This window comes from Chenopodium album, chromosome 4 (assembly GCF_948465745.1).
Source record: "Chenopodium album chromosome 4, dcCheAlbu1.1, whole genome shotgun sequence".
NCBI lineage: Eukaryota > Viridiplantae > Streptophyta > Magnoliopsida > Caryophyllales > Amaranthaceae > Chenopodium > Chenopodium album.
In genome coordinates, this window is record NC_137837.1 from 60,855,142 (window position 1) to 60,872,961 (window position 17,820).

The 17,820-nt window shown below is 40.1% G+C and overlaps 1 protein-coding gene across 3 annotated transcripts; it reads right to left on the reverse strand.

The window, feature by feature from the left end:
- Positions 1-10,852: 10,852 nt before the first annotated feature.
- Positions 10,853-13,401, reverse strand: LOC145627048 (3-ketoacyl CoA thiolase 1, peroxisomal-like). 3 transcript variants are annotated; one of them, XM_081679452.1, is made up of 6 exons: positions 12,957-13,401; positions 12,503-12,620; positions 12,084-12,207; positions 11,888-11,996; positions 11,565-11,647; positions 10,853-11,201 (listed from the first exon to the last, which is right to left on the reverse strand). In XM_081679452.1, the coding sequence occupies exons 2-6, from the start codon at positions 12,616-12,618 to the stop codon at positions 11,187-11,189; spliced, it is 447 nt and encodes a 148-aa protein (XP_081535578.1). In that variant the 5' UTR covers positions 12,619-12,620; positions 12,957-13,401; the 3' UTR covers positions 10,853-11,186. The 3 variants fall into 3 exon arrangements, with proteins under 3 accessions (XP_081535578.1, XP_081535577.1, XP_081535579.1); XM_081679451.1 differs by lacking the exon at positions 12,957-13,401 and having other exon boundaries at positions 12,503-12,950; XM_081679453.1 differs by lacking the exons at positions 11,565-11,647; positions 12,957-13,401 and having other exon boundaries at positions 10,853-11,200; positions 12,503-12,950.
- Positions 13,402-17,820: the final 4,419 nt, after the last annotated feature.

Here is a 17,820-nt window from a genome sequence, read left to right on the forward strand (position 1 = left end):
TAAACCGAACTGTCGCCAAAACGACAGGACAAGCGCTTCTCTTTGTAGTGTAGCGCCAGACGACAGGACTGTTGCCAGGCGCTACACTCCACAGAGTGGCGCTACAGTTCAAATTTTGGCGCCATTGCTGGAGCGTCGATCTGAAACTGTTTTCGGTATTATTACTCCGTAGGGTATGCCTAAAGTCGTACTAAGTCAACTCTGATTAAATATTAAACTTTATTTACTCAAATTAATTAATTAATTAATTAATAAGGAAAAGTTCTTTTAGTCATAAATTAATTTATTTAATCTTAGCACAAGTCAAACAAACGCTTAGGAAAAAACACAAAGAGTATGCACAACCAATAATTCACAATTAGTCACGTAGGCACAACATGATGCAATGAGTTTGCAACCTAACCATGACTCTAGTTCTCTAAAGTTTGGGATATTGGTTAGTTAATTGAGGGTCCATGATTAATTGTCCGGATGCACCACGCGGAAGCCTAACCGTGAAGGGTTGGCGCGAGTGGACAGGACACCGCAAGTTTAGAACTCGCTTCCATGGTTTGGTGAATTCAACATTCTCGGATGTACCCTTTGTTGCTCAGAGCGTTCAATCAAGTAGATGGAGCATGAATTCCCAGAGGGTTATGTCAATATGTAGAACACATATGGGTTACAGAAAAGTGAGAAAAACTCAATCAGGAAGTAGGATCGAGCAAACAGTGCTAAAAACTGGTCAAAATTAGAACGCATATTTATGGCTCGGTATTGGAAGAACTTGGTGCCAGCAAATAGAGGCTAGCGCCACTTTTTGGCTTTAGCGCCCGGCGACAGAAGATGTCGCCTGACGCTAATGTCAAAATGTTGGCGCTAATCTTTGTTCACTGACGCTAGTTCCTTCATGCCTTAGCAACTTTCTGTGCTGGATAAAATTTTCCAGTTTCGCGCAGCATTATTTCGATTCTAGTTGTGAAAAATATTCCTCAAATTTCCTAAGTGTAAAAATCCTATGTTTTAACTCATTACGGATGGTCTTTCCAATGATATCTTTTTTATGCATATGACAATAATGTTAATCAAAATTACGCACAAGAAATACTTAGAACTTTTCGAGTCTCATCCACTCATTTTAAATCATTGCCGAAAATAAATTCAGGAATTAAAATAGAAATCCTCCCCAGCGGAGTCGCCAAAAAACCGTAGGGAATATTTCAAGCGTTATCCCTAGCTTGAACCCTACTGTGATCATACACTAAAGTACGGTGGCGTCCAAAGGGAAAGAAGATAGAGCAAAAGAGTCGCTAACAAGTTTTAGGAACTTGTAAACCGTTAGCGAGGTGAAGGTTACACCCCTTAACGATCCAGGAGATCGTCAACTCCAACAGGTCTTGAACCATGACTGGTAGTTTGGGGTAAAGGTACAAATCCAACCTAAAAGAGATTGAACCTGCCCTAATAATAGGCCTCTACTTTATTCTGATCGTATTCATGTGCGCTTTCTGACTAACATGCAATCAATAGGATTAACTCTAAACCTGTATATCTATGTTGGTTGAATATTAATGCACAAACATAACTATTATTGGCGATCACTTGAATTATAATCATATTAATCCTAAACAAGATTATTAATTATCTTATATAAGCGTGATTACAAGTACAAATTCCCTTTAAACATACATAAAAGGTGTGATCAAGCAATAACAATAAATATCATCAAGCAACATAATAATAAATATAAAAATAATCATGATAATAATTAAAATAATCATGTTAAAGCTAAAGCATAGCAAGATCCTAGGCATGATACTAACAAGATTAATAACTAACCTTAGCATGTCGCTAAACAATAAAAATCAAATATTTAGCCCTTATATGATACTATTAGGAAAGACAATAAAAGTCATCATAGAAATAATAATTGACATTATATTCTTTACCCTAAACATGATACTAGGAATTTATTGTTGTCTCCCTAAACATCAAATTAAGAAAAGCATCCTAACATGATACTAGGAATCATAATAAAAACCTAGACATGATTTCTATATCATAACAACAATAAATCTATTAAAGTACTTACTTAGCTTGGGTGCCTCGTACCTCTTTCTAATAACAAAATACACACGTTAGTAACTTCAAGGAAAATAATAAACAACATTAAATTAAATAATAATTGAAATAGAGATTTGGGACCAAACCCTCAGAAATTAAAACCATTCATGTCTAGGGCGAATGCAACTTCGAATTATGCTAGGTGTTTTTAGATCTTGTGAATGCGGAATTTTGTATAAAGGTTGGTTTAGAAAAGAGAGAAAAAGAAAGCTTTAGAGAATTAGAAAATTAATGATTGTAGATTATAGATTAGAGATAAGAATTTAGAATTGATAATTTGTGATTGGAAACGGAGTTTTTAAGAGGCTATTTATAGAGAAAATCAGCCAAAAAGATAGAAAAATAAACCAAAATTCTGACGTGAAAAAACGAAGTTAGCGCCAGACGCTGACATTAGCGCCAGGCGCTAATGCTGGCGTTAGGCGCTAATAAGTTTTTTTTACGCGTTTTCTAAAAATCAGATAAAATTTAACCGTACAGGAGGATAAAATCGTTTTTTTCTCAAAAACACTCTTTTATTCAGATTAAAATTCTAAAAAGTCAACAAAAGTCAATTTATCAATGCTAATTGAATTAGGAATGAAAAGAACCTTCTAGCAGAATCTAGAAGACTAAAACCATTCCTAATTGCATTAGGAATGATAAATCCATATTAGGCCCTCCTCTAGATCATTGGGCCGCATATCAGGATCAAACCGGGCCCATTTTAGTAATTTGGCCATAACTTCCTCATTAGTCATCGGAATTGGCCATAACTTCATTCGGTTATTATTCGACGTGAAAGGTACTCAGCACCGGGTTTGGTTTTGGGGAGACATAAATGGGTGTCTACACCTCTATACTAGTATTTAGGTTAAATAAGTATTTATAAATTTAGTTTGACCGAGGGAGGATTAGTTTCAACGACCTAGTTCCACCCCTCGTTAAAATGGCGTTGTTGCCGGGGAACGGTGTCTATGTTTGAGTGTTTTTTATTGCTTGAGTCTAGGTCTTTGTATATACTTTTCTTTTATTTGATGTTTGTTTGCTTTGTAAAAAATGGCACGTCTATCTTTTCCTCAATATGATAATGAGCCTTTTTGCATTGTGAATATTTCCATAGACATAAAGGATTTCTTAACTATCATTGTTGTAGTCTTTGGGATGCTTGTGAGATTTGTTATTTTGGTTTGAATGAACAAACTAGGAATGAAGTTGAATGCATGCATAATGGTAGATTTAGAGCGCTGTCAATGGATGATGCTTGAGATTTTTATGTTTGGTTTTCTTGGCATGTTCATAATAGGGGTAACATGTTTCTAATTTTTATGTGGAATGTGTTGATTCTTCTAATGTTAACATGTTTTCCCATGACGTGTCACATGATCCCATTAGTGAACCTTGAACAAGTGCTTTCAATTCTATTTCCTCTTTTGTTCATGATAATGAGATGCTTGCTCGAGTTGACAAATCTCATATGTTTAATTGTGCCCCCACTCCCTAATGTGATGTATATGCTCATGATCTTAATGTTAATTCTTCCGATCATGGTTGTACTTCTTCTTCTATTGTTGTGCCTCAACTTTATACATCTTTCGAATCTCCTATTGCTACTTTGGAAGCTCAAATTAGGCATGATGAGCTTAGTGATGACCTTGGGCCTAATAAGGAGTCGATTCTTAATCTTATGATATTTCAATTGGAGATGATGAAAAAGAGTGAGGAGTCTCTTAAAATGAGTGAGGAGCAACTTAAGGAGAGAAGAAGGAGAAGTGAAGAGCTAGAAAGCCAATTGTCATTCTTGATGCTTGTTTATGAAAGATCCCTATCCAATGTGTGTGTTGAGAATGATGATGATGATATTCACGAGAAACTAAGAGAGTGTGAGGATACCTTTGATGAACATTTGAGTGATGGTGAAGGAGTTGAGAACGAAGAAAGAGTTGAATTTGAAAATCCTAACCCTCTTTCCCATCTTTATGAGTCTCAAGTGTATGTTTGTGAGCCTTCAATCTATGAACACATAGACTCTTTTGAGGTAATTTCCTATTTGTGTTATAAGAGTCATATGAAGATTTATAGATTTTTAGAAGAGTTCATCGAGAAATCTTATTGGGATTTAGATGAGTTTACGATGACTCTACCTCCACTCATGCACGGTTTTGAGGACTTAGGTTTTGAGATAGTTGTAGGAAAGGTTGTTTATTATGGTGCAAAGGAGGATGAGGTTGATTCCCTTGGAGTTTTTGAGCTTGAGGGAGATATAGATTGTGAGAGATATTCATTTGAGGACTCTATGATTGATTTTCATGCTCTCATTGGAGATTTGAGACCTTGTGTTGAGGGAGTAGCTACCCCTTTTCCTATTTCTCATACCCCTCTTTCTCAAAGGTTTGACCACATCCCTTCTTGCCTTATTTTTATCCCTTCCTATCTCAAAGGGCCTATTGGAGACCCCCTTGTCTATGATGATCATAATGTCCCTTATTCGTCTATTGTTGAGGAAAAGGGTGATGTTGCCACCCAAAATATTTGGGAAATTCTCAATGGTAACACTATAATTTTTAGTTTTCTCAGTGGTGAATTGCAAAAAAAATTATTATCTTTGGTAAACCTAAACTATTTATAATTATTACTAATGACATTAATGATGACTTTTTTAATAAATAATTAACTATGGTTAGGATTTTATATATTTTTTAATAATTAATTAATTATATTATATAAATAAAATAATAAAATTAAAAAAAAAACCCTCCTCCCCCAACAACCACCCTCCCCACTCCCCCACCATCAGGCTGGCCGGTGCCCATCCTCCCTCCTTCCCCCACGTCGGTGTCGGCGTTGGCGCCAAGCCTATCCCCCTCCCCTAAACCCACCCCACCCCACGAAACCCCTCTTTCCCCTATTCCCCGAAATCCTCCTCCCCCACCCTCGAAAACCCCAGCCACGTAGCCGCTACCCTCGAAAAATCCTAATTTGCCCTCCCCCCACCCTTAAGCACCCTCGACGAGGGTTTTTGTGGGTTGGGAAATGGTTAATTAGGGTTTTTCGAGGGTGGTGGGCTGGGTGGCTAGGGTTTTTGGGGGTGGGGGAGAGGTCGCCGAGGGTTTATGAGGGTGTAGGAGGGCCGATTAGGGTTTTTTGAGAGTGGTGGGCTGGGTGGCCGGGGTTTTCGGGGGTGAAAGGGAGGTCACCGAGGGTTTGTGAGGGTGTGGGAGGGCCGTTTAGGGTTTTTTTAGTGTGGTGGGCTGGGTGCCTTGGGATTTTGGGAGTAGGGAGGTTTCCAGGTGGTTTCAGGGGTGGGGGAGGTGAGGTTCCAGATAGTTTCAAGGGAAGAGAGGTGGAAATCGAAGGGGGAGGGGGAACGACTAGTCGCCGACGCCATAAAATGGGAGGGGTCTGGGTGGTGACGGCGCCGGTGCCGGCAAAGGGAGGGGCTGGGTTGCTGGTTCGGTGGGGAGAGTAGGGTGTTTTTTTGTTTGAATTTTTAAATTTAAGTTAATTATTTAAAAAATAATAAAACTAATCGTTGTTAATGATTTTAACTAAAAAGATGTTAACCATGGTTTAATATTAACTATATTGCTTCATTAAGTTCACCATTGAAAATTATAATAAATTAAAGTTTACCAAGGATAATAAGAAATTTTGCAATTTACCACTGAGAAAATTAAAAATTTTAGTGTTACCATTGAGAATTTCCCAAAATATTATAGTGAGGAGGATTTGCCTTTTTATTTTTCTTTCCATTCTTTTATTACCCCTTCTTCTTCTTATTTTTTGCTTTTCCTTTTGATCCTTTTTTTTTTCTTTTGGCACATCCCTCCTCACTTGCGTGCAACAATCTTGTTGCACGTTCTTATCCCGTCATTTTCCTACCATTTATCTTATGAAATGATTAGTAGTGCATTTGACAAGCTCTTGCGTGCGTTGAATTTTTATTTTCTAGAGCTGTCAAACTTGGACCTTAAGCAAGCCTTTCTCGAGAAGTAACCCCAGTTTTATTGCTTTCATTTTCCTTTCTTTTTAGAATAGATTTTCTCCCATGGAAATGTTTGCATGCCTTTTGCTAGGTACATGACTTAATATACTTTGGTGCTTCGATTTGGATCAAGAATCAAGGAAATTTGACTCCTATTTTTGCTAGCATATGGAAGGCAACGTTCAATTCTTGAGGAAATTAGCTTTGTGAAAGGTTTAATTGGGTCATTTGTGGGTACACACCCACCTAATATCCGGTAATATCCTTCCTTGCTCTTTCTCAAGTGGATGATGACTTGTTGGACACATGATGGTTTGTTGGATTGATCTTCTTGTTTTTCCCCTCCCATGGTTTCTATGATTTATGTTTGAGTGTATTATCTCATTCAAGCTTGTGGGAGGGTTTTCTATAATTTTTGATGGGATGTTGATTCATATATGCTTTGCACCTTTGTATATGCATTTCCATGTTCTATATTTTGAAAAACTCCAAAAAGATTTTTGTTTCTGAAGGAAAATTTGCAATGCATCTTTGTTTTGTTCTTGTTTTGGACGTAATACTTTTGGACTTGTATAGTTGAATGCTTTTCTTCTTAAATGGTAACGGTGTGCATGGTTTGAGAGTATGTTTGGTTGATTCTAGGATAGAGCATGCTAAGGTAGTCGTTTAGAACTATTAGGACCTTGAAGCCGGATTCTATTTGTTTTTGAAAATTTGCAATTGCTCCCTTTTGGTGAATTTGAAGCTAATAGCGAGTTTTTGCCACAACCTTGTGAGGTTTCATGATTTTCTAGCCTTCTTTATATCTTGCATGAGTGGCATGGATCCTTCACTATTGCGGACCTAATCTTGAATCTTTACTCATAATTCTCAAACACGAGACCAAACCATATAGGGAGGAAAAAGGCATATTTTCGGGGTGGTAATTTTTCTTTTCTAGGTTAATCTTCTTTCTTTTTAGTTCATTGGGTCCTGTAGACACCTAAAAATGTCTCCCCAAAACCAAACCCGATGATGAACAACCTTTCACCGCCATTATTGGTCGGGTTGAGTATTTAATCTTGAAGTGCTTAAATCCATATTTCCATTTTATAAACCAACCCAATTCCTAGCCCATTTCCCCAAACCATAACTTATTGGAAAAAATTGCCTGCAATAATCCGACCTTTTTCCCGTCCGCTGAAAATAATCCCACCTTTACCCCCCAATCTTTTTTATTGGTCGCAACCAGTCACTTAACTTGCTTTAGCAAGTTACTTGACACGTGTCGACACCCGATTAGACCAATTAATAAAATTAAAAAAAATAATTAAAAAAAGTTAAAAAAAAATAATTAATATTAAAACCACCCACCAGGTAAACCACCTTCCCAGCCACTGTTCTCGGCACGGCGACATTCCCAGACACCATTCCCGGCGCTCTGACCTTCCAAGCCACCGTTCCTGAAACGCCGATCTTCCCAGCCACCAATCCAGACTTTTCCGACTTCCCTTGCCCCCTCTATCACCCTAATCCGGCCTCGCAACCACCCCCAATTTTGGATTTTTCGATTTTCCCTGCCCCCTCTGGCCGCGTCGACCTTCCCCTTTCCCGAATTCCAGCCACGTCGAGCGTCCTTGCCCCTACCCCTCTCCCCCATCACGGTGCCTCCCCTACCCTTATCCACGAATTGCCGAACCATTTTCACCTGTCTCCGACCTGATTCCGACCTGGGTTTGTGGGGTTTCAAATGGGCATGGGGTTGGTGGGTTTCGAAGGAGTTTTGGGGTTGGTTAGGCTAAGGTTCTGGTCGGCGTCGGTTGGGAGTGGCTTTTCGATTTTGTGGGTTGCGTTCAGGTGGGCCTGGTGGTGGGTTACGGTCAGGTGGGGATGGTGGTGGCTTAGGAGTGGCTGGGACGGGTGTGGCTGGGGTGGAGGGTTGTTTTTTCATTTTTTTATTAAAATTTTTGGACAAATTATGTAGTGACACGTGTATTTCAAACAAAAAAAAAATTACCTTTTCAATAGGTAACTGGTCACCTGGGACCATTGGAAGCGGATTAGGGGTAAAGGTGGGATTATTAAAAAATAATCCAAAGGTGGGATTATTTTCAGCGGACAGGCAAAAGGTCGGATTATTGCGGACAATTTTTCCAAACTTATTTTCCTCTTTTCGTGCCTTTAAACCAAAAATAATTCATTTCGTGTCCTTTAAAATCATTCATTTCGTGTCCTTTTTATTAAAACGTTTAATACAGTTTATTTTGGTCCATAATCTGGGTCCAATGATTGAATAGTTGGATGGGGCTTTAAAAGAGCTTTCCAACGATATATTATAAATCCAAATCCGAGTTATAATGAATAAGTTATGGCCAAAATATTTAACTGACCCCAAACCGAACCTAAGCCCACCTTACCTACGACCCAATGATCATGTGGAGGATCAAAATGATTTAATCCAATTCCTAAACTTGTATAACATAGGATCTTTTTGAAATTCTATAAGTTTCTAAAAGATCCTAATTATCCTTTTTGAAATGATAAGATTAAATCCGTGTCAACTTGTATAACATAGGATTGTAGATATTTTTTTTTTATTTTTTTATATACCCATGAGTCATAACTCTTTTAGAATTCTAGTCCTCTTCCTAATTTCTTGTGATCGATTTTTGTGCTAACCTTAACATGTGTTCTTTGTCTTTGACTGTTGTTGATACTATTTATGACTAATGATTGCCAATGGACCGTTTTCACCTAGTAAATAGCATAAACATTAAAATTGAACAAAATTAATCAAGTTAGTTTATCTTTTAGTCTTTCGTGCTATTTGGTCATTGGGTCTTTGTTTTTCACAACGTCCTCATGTCTAGCCATACGATCATATCACGAGTCTTATAACATCACTTAATCACTCACGAGTCAAGTATAGTCCACACACTCACGAGTCAAGTGAGTTAGTGTATATTCTTGTCTCTTCTCTATTCTTTTTGTTTGTTTGAATCAGCTCATCATTTCTCCCTTGGTTTTGTTTTGCTTGAGGACGAGCAAAAGGTAAGCTTGGGGGTATTTGATGGGTGTATGTAGGGAACATTTCAAGCATTACCCCTATCTTGAACCCCACTATGATCATACACTAAAGTACGGTGGCGTCCAAAGGGAAGGAAGATAGAGCAAAAGAGTCGCCAACAAGTTTTAGGAACTTGTAAACCGTTCACGAGGTGAAGGTTACACCCCTTAATGATCCAGGAGATCTTCAACTCCAATAGGTCTGGACCATGACTGGTATTTCGGGGATGAAGGTACAAATCCAACCTAAAAGAGATTGAACCTGCCCTAATAATAGGCCTCTACTTTATTCTGATCGTATTCATGTGCGCTTTCTGACTAACATGCAATCAATAGGTTTACCCTAAACCTGTTTATCTATGTTGGTTGAATATAATGCAAAAACAAATCTATTATTGACGATCACTTGAATTATAATCAAATTAACCCTAAACAAAATTATTAATTATCTTATTAAGCGTGATTACAAGTACCAATTTCCTTTAAACATGCATAAAAGGCATGATCAAGCAATAACAATAAATATATATCAAGCAACATAATAATCAGAATTAAAATAATCATAAATCATCATCATAAAAATTATAATCATAATATTCATGTTAAAGCATAATAATAGCAAGATCCTAGGCATGATACTAACAAGATTAATAACAAACCCTTGCATGTCACAAACCAATAAAAATCAAAGCTTTAACCCTAACATGATACTAACATGCTATTAATAAAGAATATAAGAAGCATCGCAATTGTCATATTTGATATTAACGTTACCCTAAACATGATACTAGGAAGATCAAAACACCCTAACATGACCCTAGGAATCATAATAACAACATAGACATGATTTCTATATCATGATATCAATAAAACCATTAAAGCACTTACTTGGATGCTTTGTACCTCTTTCTAATAACAAAATACACACGTTAGTAACTTCAAGGAAAATAATAAAACAAACAAATAAATTAAATAATTGAAATAGAGATTAGGGACCAAACCCTCAGAAATTAAAACCTTTCACGTCTAGGGCGAAGGAAACTTCGAATTTGGCTAGGTGTGTCTAGATCTAATGTCTGAGGAATTGTGTTTGTAAAAGACTAGGCTAGAAAGAGGGAAAAAGAATCAAGAAATTTTTTATGAGAGTTGATGAGAAGAATGAATTAGAAAGAATAAGAATTGATGAGAATTGATTGATATTTGATGATGAAAAACGGAGGTTTTAGGAGGTTATATATAGAGAAAATCATTCAGATGGATCAAAAAACGAATCAGAGTTTCAACGAGAATAAAACACGATTAGCGCCAGATGCTGGTCATTAGCGCCAGGCGCTGGTCATTAGCGCCAGGCGCCAAGCCTTAGCGCCAGGCGCTAATGCTTTTTGTTAGGCGCCACTAATGGAAAAAAGGTCATCCGTAACGGGGTAAAAAGGGCTCATCCATAACGGGCAGCTTTCGTTACGTATGCGGCCGTTATGGATGGCCGTTGTTATTCATAACGGACATTTTGAATGTCCGTTACGAATAACCCATTATTCTTAACGGACATTTCAATGTCTGTTACGAATAACCCGTTATTCGTAACGGACATTTCAAGTGCCCGTTACAAATAACAAGTTATTTGTAACGGGAATTTCAACTACCCGTTACAAATAGTGTGTTACCCAATTTTAAAAAAAATCTAGCACATGTTGCTGTGCTGGATTAGCTAGCTTATAGCACAATTATTTTATTAATTAATTGAGATAAAAATAGTACTTCATATTTATACAATGAGCAAAAAAAAAAACATTTATTATTGCCTAAATAATTAAAACTAAAAACCTTCTGCTACATTGATTCTTCTTAGTCCAAAGATATTTAACTTTTCAATGATCTTCTTAGTCCAAACCTTCTACTTCATTGATTCTTCTTAGGCCAAAGCTGTTGCTGCATCAGTTCAATCTCTTGCTGAAGGCCCCGTACTTGATCTGCAACATCGAATAATATATTGGCCTCTTGAATCAATATAGAACCAATCCACTGGACAACTGATGCAACAATGGATTCTGCCATGGTTGTGAGCTTTTGGTGTTTACCTTAGCTTTCCTGTTGATTTCACATAAATGAATCAATATTAAAGATAGTCAATTCTGACTTACAACAAACACACACACATTACGGGGAAAAAGAGAATTATAAGGTGCCTGATAGATCCTACTATAGCAATGAACCTTTTATTTGGGTGAAATTCTTAGATCTTTTCACAATTGAGGAAAGCTTATTCTTCAAATAACAAGAAAGACACATCAATGAAAGTAAATAATACTTATGTAACCAGAAAGATACAAAGGCAATATATCTTACACTTTGGTAATTCAGGGTTTGTCCTATTTTATGGGTTTTAGGGTTTATCGTCCATGAATTTATTTCCTTCCGCTAGCACTCATAAATGAATTACTGCATGAGCTAGTATGCACATGGAAATGACTCCAAAACGACAATCTCTTCCTCGGCTTTTCATCTCATTAAGTAAAGTAGCTACACACCAGACACCTAAAAAAAGAGCAAAGTAGGAATTGAGTACAACAATACACTAATCAACAAGGCTTTGTTATTGTCTACCTTATTTTAACAGATTAAAACTAATTTCACACACTGAAATCAGATTTAGATTTCTGCTGATAACCAAGTTTTACAATGTATAACTGATTTTTACTTATATAAATCCCCCCTCCCCAAACAGAGCCTAACTCACTCAATAAGCATTTTCTCTAGTAAATCCAAAATGCATACCTGTAGCTCCCAAGGGATGTCCAAGGGCTATTGCTCCCCCATTAACATTAACTTTCGCTGGATCGAGGTTCAGCTTTTTACAATAGTAAACATACTGAGATGCAAAGTCCTGCATTGAAAATGGATGTTACAAATTTGAGAAATGGTGTTGAAGTCACCAACTCAAAATATGAGGCAGCTTGTTCAGAGTGCTAACCTCATTTATCTCAAATAGATTGATATCATTAAGCTTTAGCCCGACAGATTTCACAGCAGCAGGAATGGCAAAAGCTGGGCCAAACCCCATAATAGAAGGATCCACACCAACATCAGCAAATCTCCTAAAACAAAGGATTAATAACAGCAATTCAACCTTACAAATAAACTACAGTATTTCTCAAACAGCAAACTCACAAAATCAAACAGGAGCGGATAATTTAAGATTATAATACACAATTGAAACCGAAATTCATTTCCTACACTATTACTTCCTCTAAATCAACATGCAAACAAAAAACATCAAACACAGAAAACAAAATTCAATTATGAAATTCATAAAAATGGAAATTCAAACGCAAACAAGATCTAAAATCATAGCAGAAAATGCAGAATCAATAGAAAAGAGAAAACGCATACAAAGATCCACAATTGTAGAGGTCGATAAAAATGGAGATACGTTCGACGCCATTGCTGAGGTTTGTAAGGGTAGTCTTCTTGTGAGCTACAATAAAAGCTGATTCCGAATCCCCCATTGCTGAGATTGAACATGAAACAAGAATCATAGCGAAAATTACAAACCCTAATTGATTGATTGAAGCCGCCATTGTTGAATTCTCTGAAGTTGCAGATTGAGAATTGAAAGGGTTGAATTTTCGAAATGTGAAGAACGAAAGAGAAGCGGAAAAATTCCCAAAACTAAGTCATTTAAATCGATTTTCCAAGAAATAAAAACAAAATTCCCAAAAATAATTTAAAAATCAAGAAAAATCATAGAACTTGAAAAAAAAGGGTAACAAGTAACAAAAAATTAAAAGAAATAAGATCTAAGAACCAATATATCCTTGTAAGCGGTGGTTTCCAACGATCTAACCTTTGATTTATCCGTTTTCGTTAGTGAATTCTTCCTCTTTTTCGCCTCTTATTTCACTTCCTCCGCTTGGTTTTCAACAATAAACTAGCAAAAATCATTCAAATAAAAATCAGATTAAAATCTAATTATAAAACCAAAAAATTCTACCAATTTGAATCTAATTGCTACAAATCTAGTAGCAAAAACAAAACATAAATTTAAAAAAAACGCATAATCAAGAGGAAAGAGAATATGGAGGTAAGGAGAGGTGGTAAAGAGAGTAAAAGAGAATGAATCTTCAGGAAAGAGAAAGACAGTGAGTTCTAAAGAGGAGAGAGAAAGAGAGTGAGTGAGTGAAAGAGAAAGTTAGAGAATGATTTCTGAGGAGAGAGAAAGAGAGGGGAGTGACGGCTGAGGAGATGTGTGAAAACCTAAGTAACTAATGGGATCATCTCATCAGCTGGACGCCTGGACCAATCATTGGTAACGGGCACATGATGCCCGTTATAAATAGTATATTATTCGTAACGTGCAGTATTTTGTCCGTTACAAATATAATTGTTTTGGGTGTTTTTGTCCCTCGGGAGAGTTACAACACGAAGACTGATCCGGGATGAGCTGTACCTGCAAAACAAACGGAGACACCTGTTGGGTGGTGCTCCGCCTCCGACGATCAAGTTAGTAACTTGAAAAGGAATAAAGAGTACGGAAATTTAGGTGGGTATCTGCTCGGATTCCAAGCTCAGGTGTTTCTCTGATGTAAGAGAAGGCAGGTGTATTAAATGATAAAACGTTCTGCCCTCAAAATGAGGGGTATCTCCCTATTAATAGGGTCTTTGGGAGTTGTGCCCCTGATTAGGTCACTGAACCCTAATCATTGGTGGGCTGCGCCGTTTTGCGGCATTCTCGAGATTTGGGCCTGAAGGCCGCCTTTTTTCCCTTATTTTCTGGAGTGACACGTGTCAAGCAGGGATTGGTCCACTTTGGGCCATCCTGAGGCTGACACGTGTCATCTTCTGATTGGACCACGTGGCGGGGTAAAATTACCCTAAACATTTGCCCCTCACAGATGTGACGTGGCACGCCACGTGGCATCTGTGACACGTGTCACGCTCCGGTTGGCGGTAATTTTACCGTTACAAAGTAACTGTTCACCTTCTGGGTAAATTACGGAAATGCCCCCAAATTTACCCTCTATATATAGCCGTTTTACCCTCATAATTTTGTACGTTTTACAAAAATTTCTGAGAGAAAAACTTCGAGAGAGCAAAAGTCACTTGTTTGAGTCAGACGTGAGCAAAAAAGCTTGTTCTTCAGCGATACAGCCGGTCCCGCTTACATTCAGATACCAAATCAAAAGGTACCGTCTCTGTCTCTCTCAGCTCTTTTCTTTTTTCACCGCTTGTACATATTTCTTGCAATAAATGGATGCATCACCAACACACACGGCACGACCTAGGTTAGAGTCCAGCCGGTCACCAGGGTCGGCTGAGTCTAGGACTGGGAGTGCCGGCTCGGGGTGTTGGGACCACCTTTTGCCATGGATTCCGACCAGTTATGTGTCTGTGCAGGACATCATGGCTCGGACAATGCAGACGGCCACGGACCCGCACTACAAAAGCGAAGGCTCAGGCAGCCAAACGCCTGAGGGAGAAACGTCTGGTCAGGGAAACCAGACGGCTCTGGAGAGATCCTCTCCGCGTGCCCCTTCAACCCCTGCAGACTCTTTTTTGGAAGAGTGCGACCAAGGCGGCGACGAGGCCGCCTCTGCCCCCATAGACCAAAGCGAGGGGGAGACGGAGAGCGACAGCTCCGCCTCTACCTCCGAGAGCAGCGATTACTTGCCCCCTCTTCCGGATAGCGAGGAGGAAGAAAGGAAAAAGTGGAGTGAGAAGGACGATCCCTTCAGCATCCACGTCTCCTCCAAGGACCGAATCCAGATGGGGGAGAACTTAGAAAACTTTAAGAAAATGCACCCGCTTGGAGACGGATATAAGATCCGGGTGCCGCCTGAGCTGGGCACCATCGCTTGGGGGGATGATCAAGAGAACGCTAACAACTATTTTGGCTGTTATTAGGCGGCGTTCAAAGCCGGCCTTCGCTTCCCCCTTCACCAGGCGATGAAGGCAATTTTGAGAGGCTACGGCCTTGGGCTCTTGCAACTTACCCCCAACTCCTGGACCAACATTCTGGGGTATGTTGCCGCCTGCGAGTTCCAAGGGCTTAACCCCGGCTGGGAGGCTTTTGCAAGCATGCATTACCTTAGCAGAAGCCCAGGCGGCTGGAGAGCGTGGTATACTCTAACCACACAGCCGCAATACATGATGACCTTGGACAAGGTCTCAAAGTTCGATGGCTGGAAGCACAGGTTCTACCTAATGTCAGCCCCAACTAGACGGGAAAATTATGAATTCCGTCTGTACAATTAGAAGCCTGACTTGTTGGGCAGGAAATGCGCTCTTCCCCGGATCCCAGAGGAAGACTTTGACAAAATAATCGAGGCAGACTTTTTCGGCCTCAGAGACGCAACTCTGTCAACCGGGGAAACAATAAAAGTCCCTAAGAATTGGATTCCCAAGAGCGCCTGGTTCAGGGATGAATGTTTCCTAGCCGCCTGCGGGCTAGGGCACATGTTTAACAAACGTATGCGCTGAGTTCACACCGTATGTAGTATTTTTCTATCGGAATTGATTTATGATTCTGACCAATTTCTTTCTTTTTGCAGAAGAAGCACTAAACATGTTGCAGTCGGAGAAAACTCCCAAGCGATCTTCTGCGACCATCCGCAAAGATCTTGCGGAGAAAGCTGCGGCCGAGCTCAGGGCCAAGGTATTGAGCGCCTGACCCTTTCTTAAGTTTATTTTATAAACTGTCTTGCCCGGATACTAACCCTGACTTGTTTATTTTCACAGGGGGGAGAAGTTGGGAAATCGTTTGAGAAGAACCTCAAGCGGGCTAGAGAGGAGGCCCCAGCCGTTCTTAACAAAATAAAAAAGTCCGCCTCTACGTCCACTCCTGGCGCCTCAGCCGGGGCTAAGACGATGCGGATAGCGGGGCGACTCGAGAAGGTAGGCGGCAGCCTGTGACTTGATCTTGTCAACCCCTCAGCAACCGCAGGGTTCACCACGCCTGCAAGCGGTTCCCGCTTGGCCGGCTATGAAGGTAAGAACCCTTTAGAATCCCCGCTTGAGCTGGGGTGGCCTTTACGGGTGAAATCCCACTCCCAACAGATGTCATCCTCAGACGGTCGACAACAGATAGGTGCTGCCTTAGTTTTGCACTCATCACGTGTTGATTGTGGTGCAGATCAATCTCCCCGCTGGCCAGACGTCCAGAAGCACGCCAAGGCCATGCTGGATGCCGTCCGGAAGAGGGATAAGGACAATATCCGTGGGATAGAGACGTTCAATCTTGAACGCATTCTATCCCTTCTGGCTGAGGTAAGAAACTTGTCAATTCAATGTTATTTTTTCTTCAAGTAATTATCCCGCCTGTAATTCTTATACCGCCTGCTTGTTGCAGGCCATGCTGCGGGTGGACGGGCTCAAACGTCCTTATTCCCGCAAACGGGAAGAGGTAAAAAGGGCCAAGAAGTCCGCCATAGACGCTGATAATATTGCTTTCCACTCAACTATCGTAAATGAACTTGAAACTAAAGCAATAATTATGACACAGGCGTCTAAAATCCAGTAGCTGGAGCTAGATCTAAAGGCGGCCGACCAGCGGGTAACGGATGCTGAGACGGCCAAGAAGGGGGCGGAGGAGGCCCAGAAGAAAGCAGACAAGAGCGCCAAACAGGCTGAAGAGGCGCTCAAGAAGACCCAGGCGGACCTTGGCAAACTGAAATCCAAGGTTGAGAGGCTTGAGAAGGATGCTGCTCAAGCTCAGAAAAACTTTGCAGCAACCCTGGAGGTGGAGCAAAACCGCCTTGTTGCTGAGAGTGATGCTGACAACGACTCCCGAATGAAGATTTCTTGGGCTGCCTTGTATCCAGACGCTGATTATAGCATCTGGACAATGGCACACAACTATGCCGAGTACGTGGTGTACTTGAGAGAGCAAGGCAAGCCAGAGCCTGCCTCCTTTGAAGCCTGGCTCAGCAACAATGAGCCGACCGCGCCTAAGCTTCCTGGTCCCGGCGAAGCGCACCAAATTCTCTCAGATGATGAGGAGAAGGGGGAGAACCAGGAGGATCCGTCTGCAGGCCAGAAGTGACCCCTCAGCGGCAGTATGCCGGTCTTTTCTTTTTTAATTCCTTTTTATTCAGCGGATGTATGCCAAAACTTGCTTTTTCCGGCCTGCGTGCCGAGTATTCTTGTATTTACCGGCTGTGGAGCCGTGTTAATTAACAATTTCTTTCTCCCGGACGGGGTTCGTTAACATTTGATCCATTACAACCGTTTGGTTGGATGAACTTTTATGAATTGCACTAACTAAGTCGGTTTTGATCATTTTGCATTTGAATTTTTAATTTTTGCCTATCTTATGAAAAGAATGCGGCGATTCTTTGCCTAACTAGTCAATAGTCTGGCTGTCCTTGCCCCTGGACGGCTGTGGAATTGGTTTCAGTTGGAGCTGGTTGATTGACTTGAAAACGTCTGATGCTGCAAAGAGCATGATATGTTTGTAAGTCAATCAATCACAGTAGTGATTGCCCCAAACCAAGTGCACAGCCGTACACCAATAGGCGTTTCGGTCACTACCCAGACGACTTATGCCCGTCTTGGTAGTGAATTCATAGCCATTGAACTCTTTTGCCCCAATTGGGGTGAGGTGCAATTTTTGAAATAAATAACCTAAGTGAGAACTTCAGCCGGTGACCGACTGATGCCTATGGGCATCCGGTATTTAGGAACTTATTCGTTCTTCGTAGGTTATTTCGGTC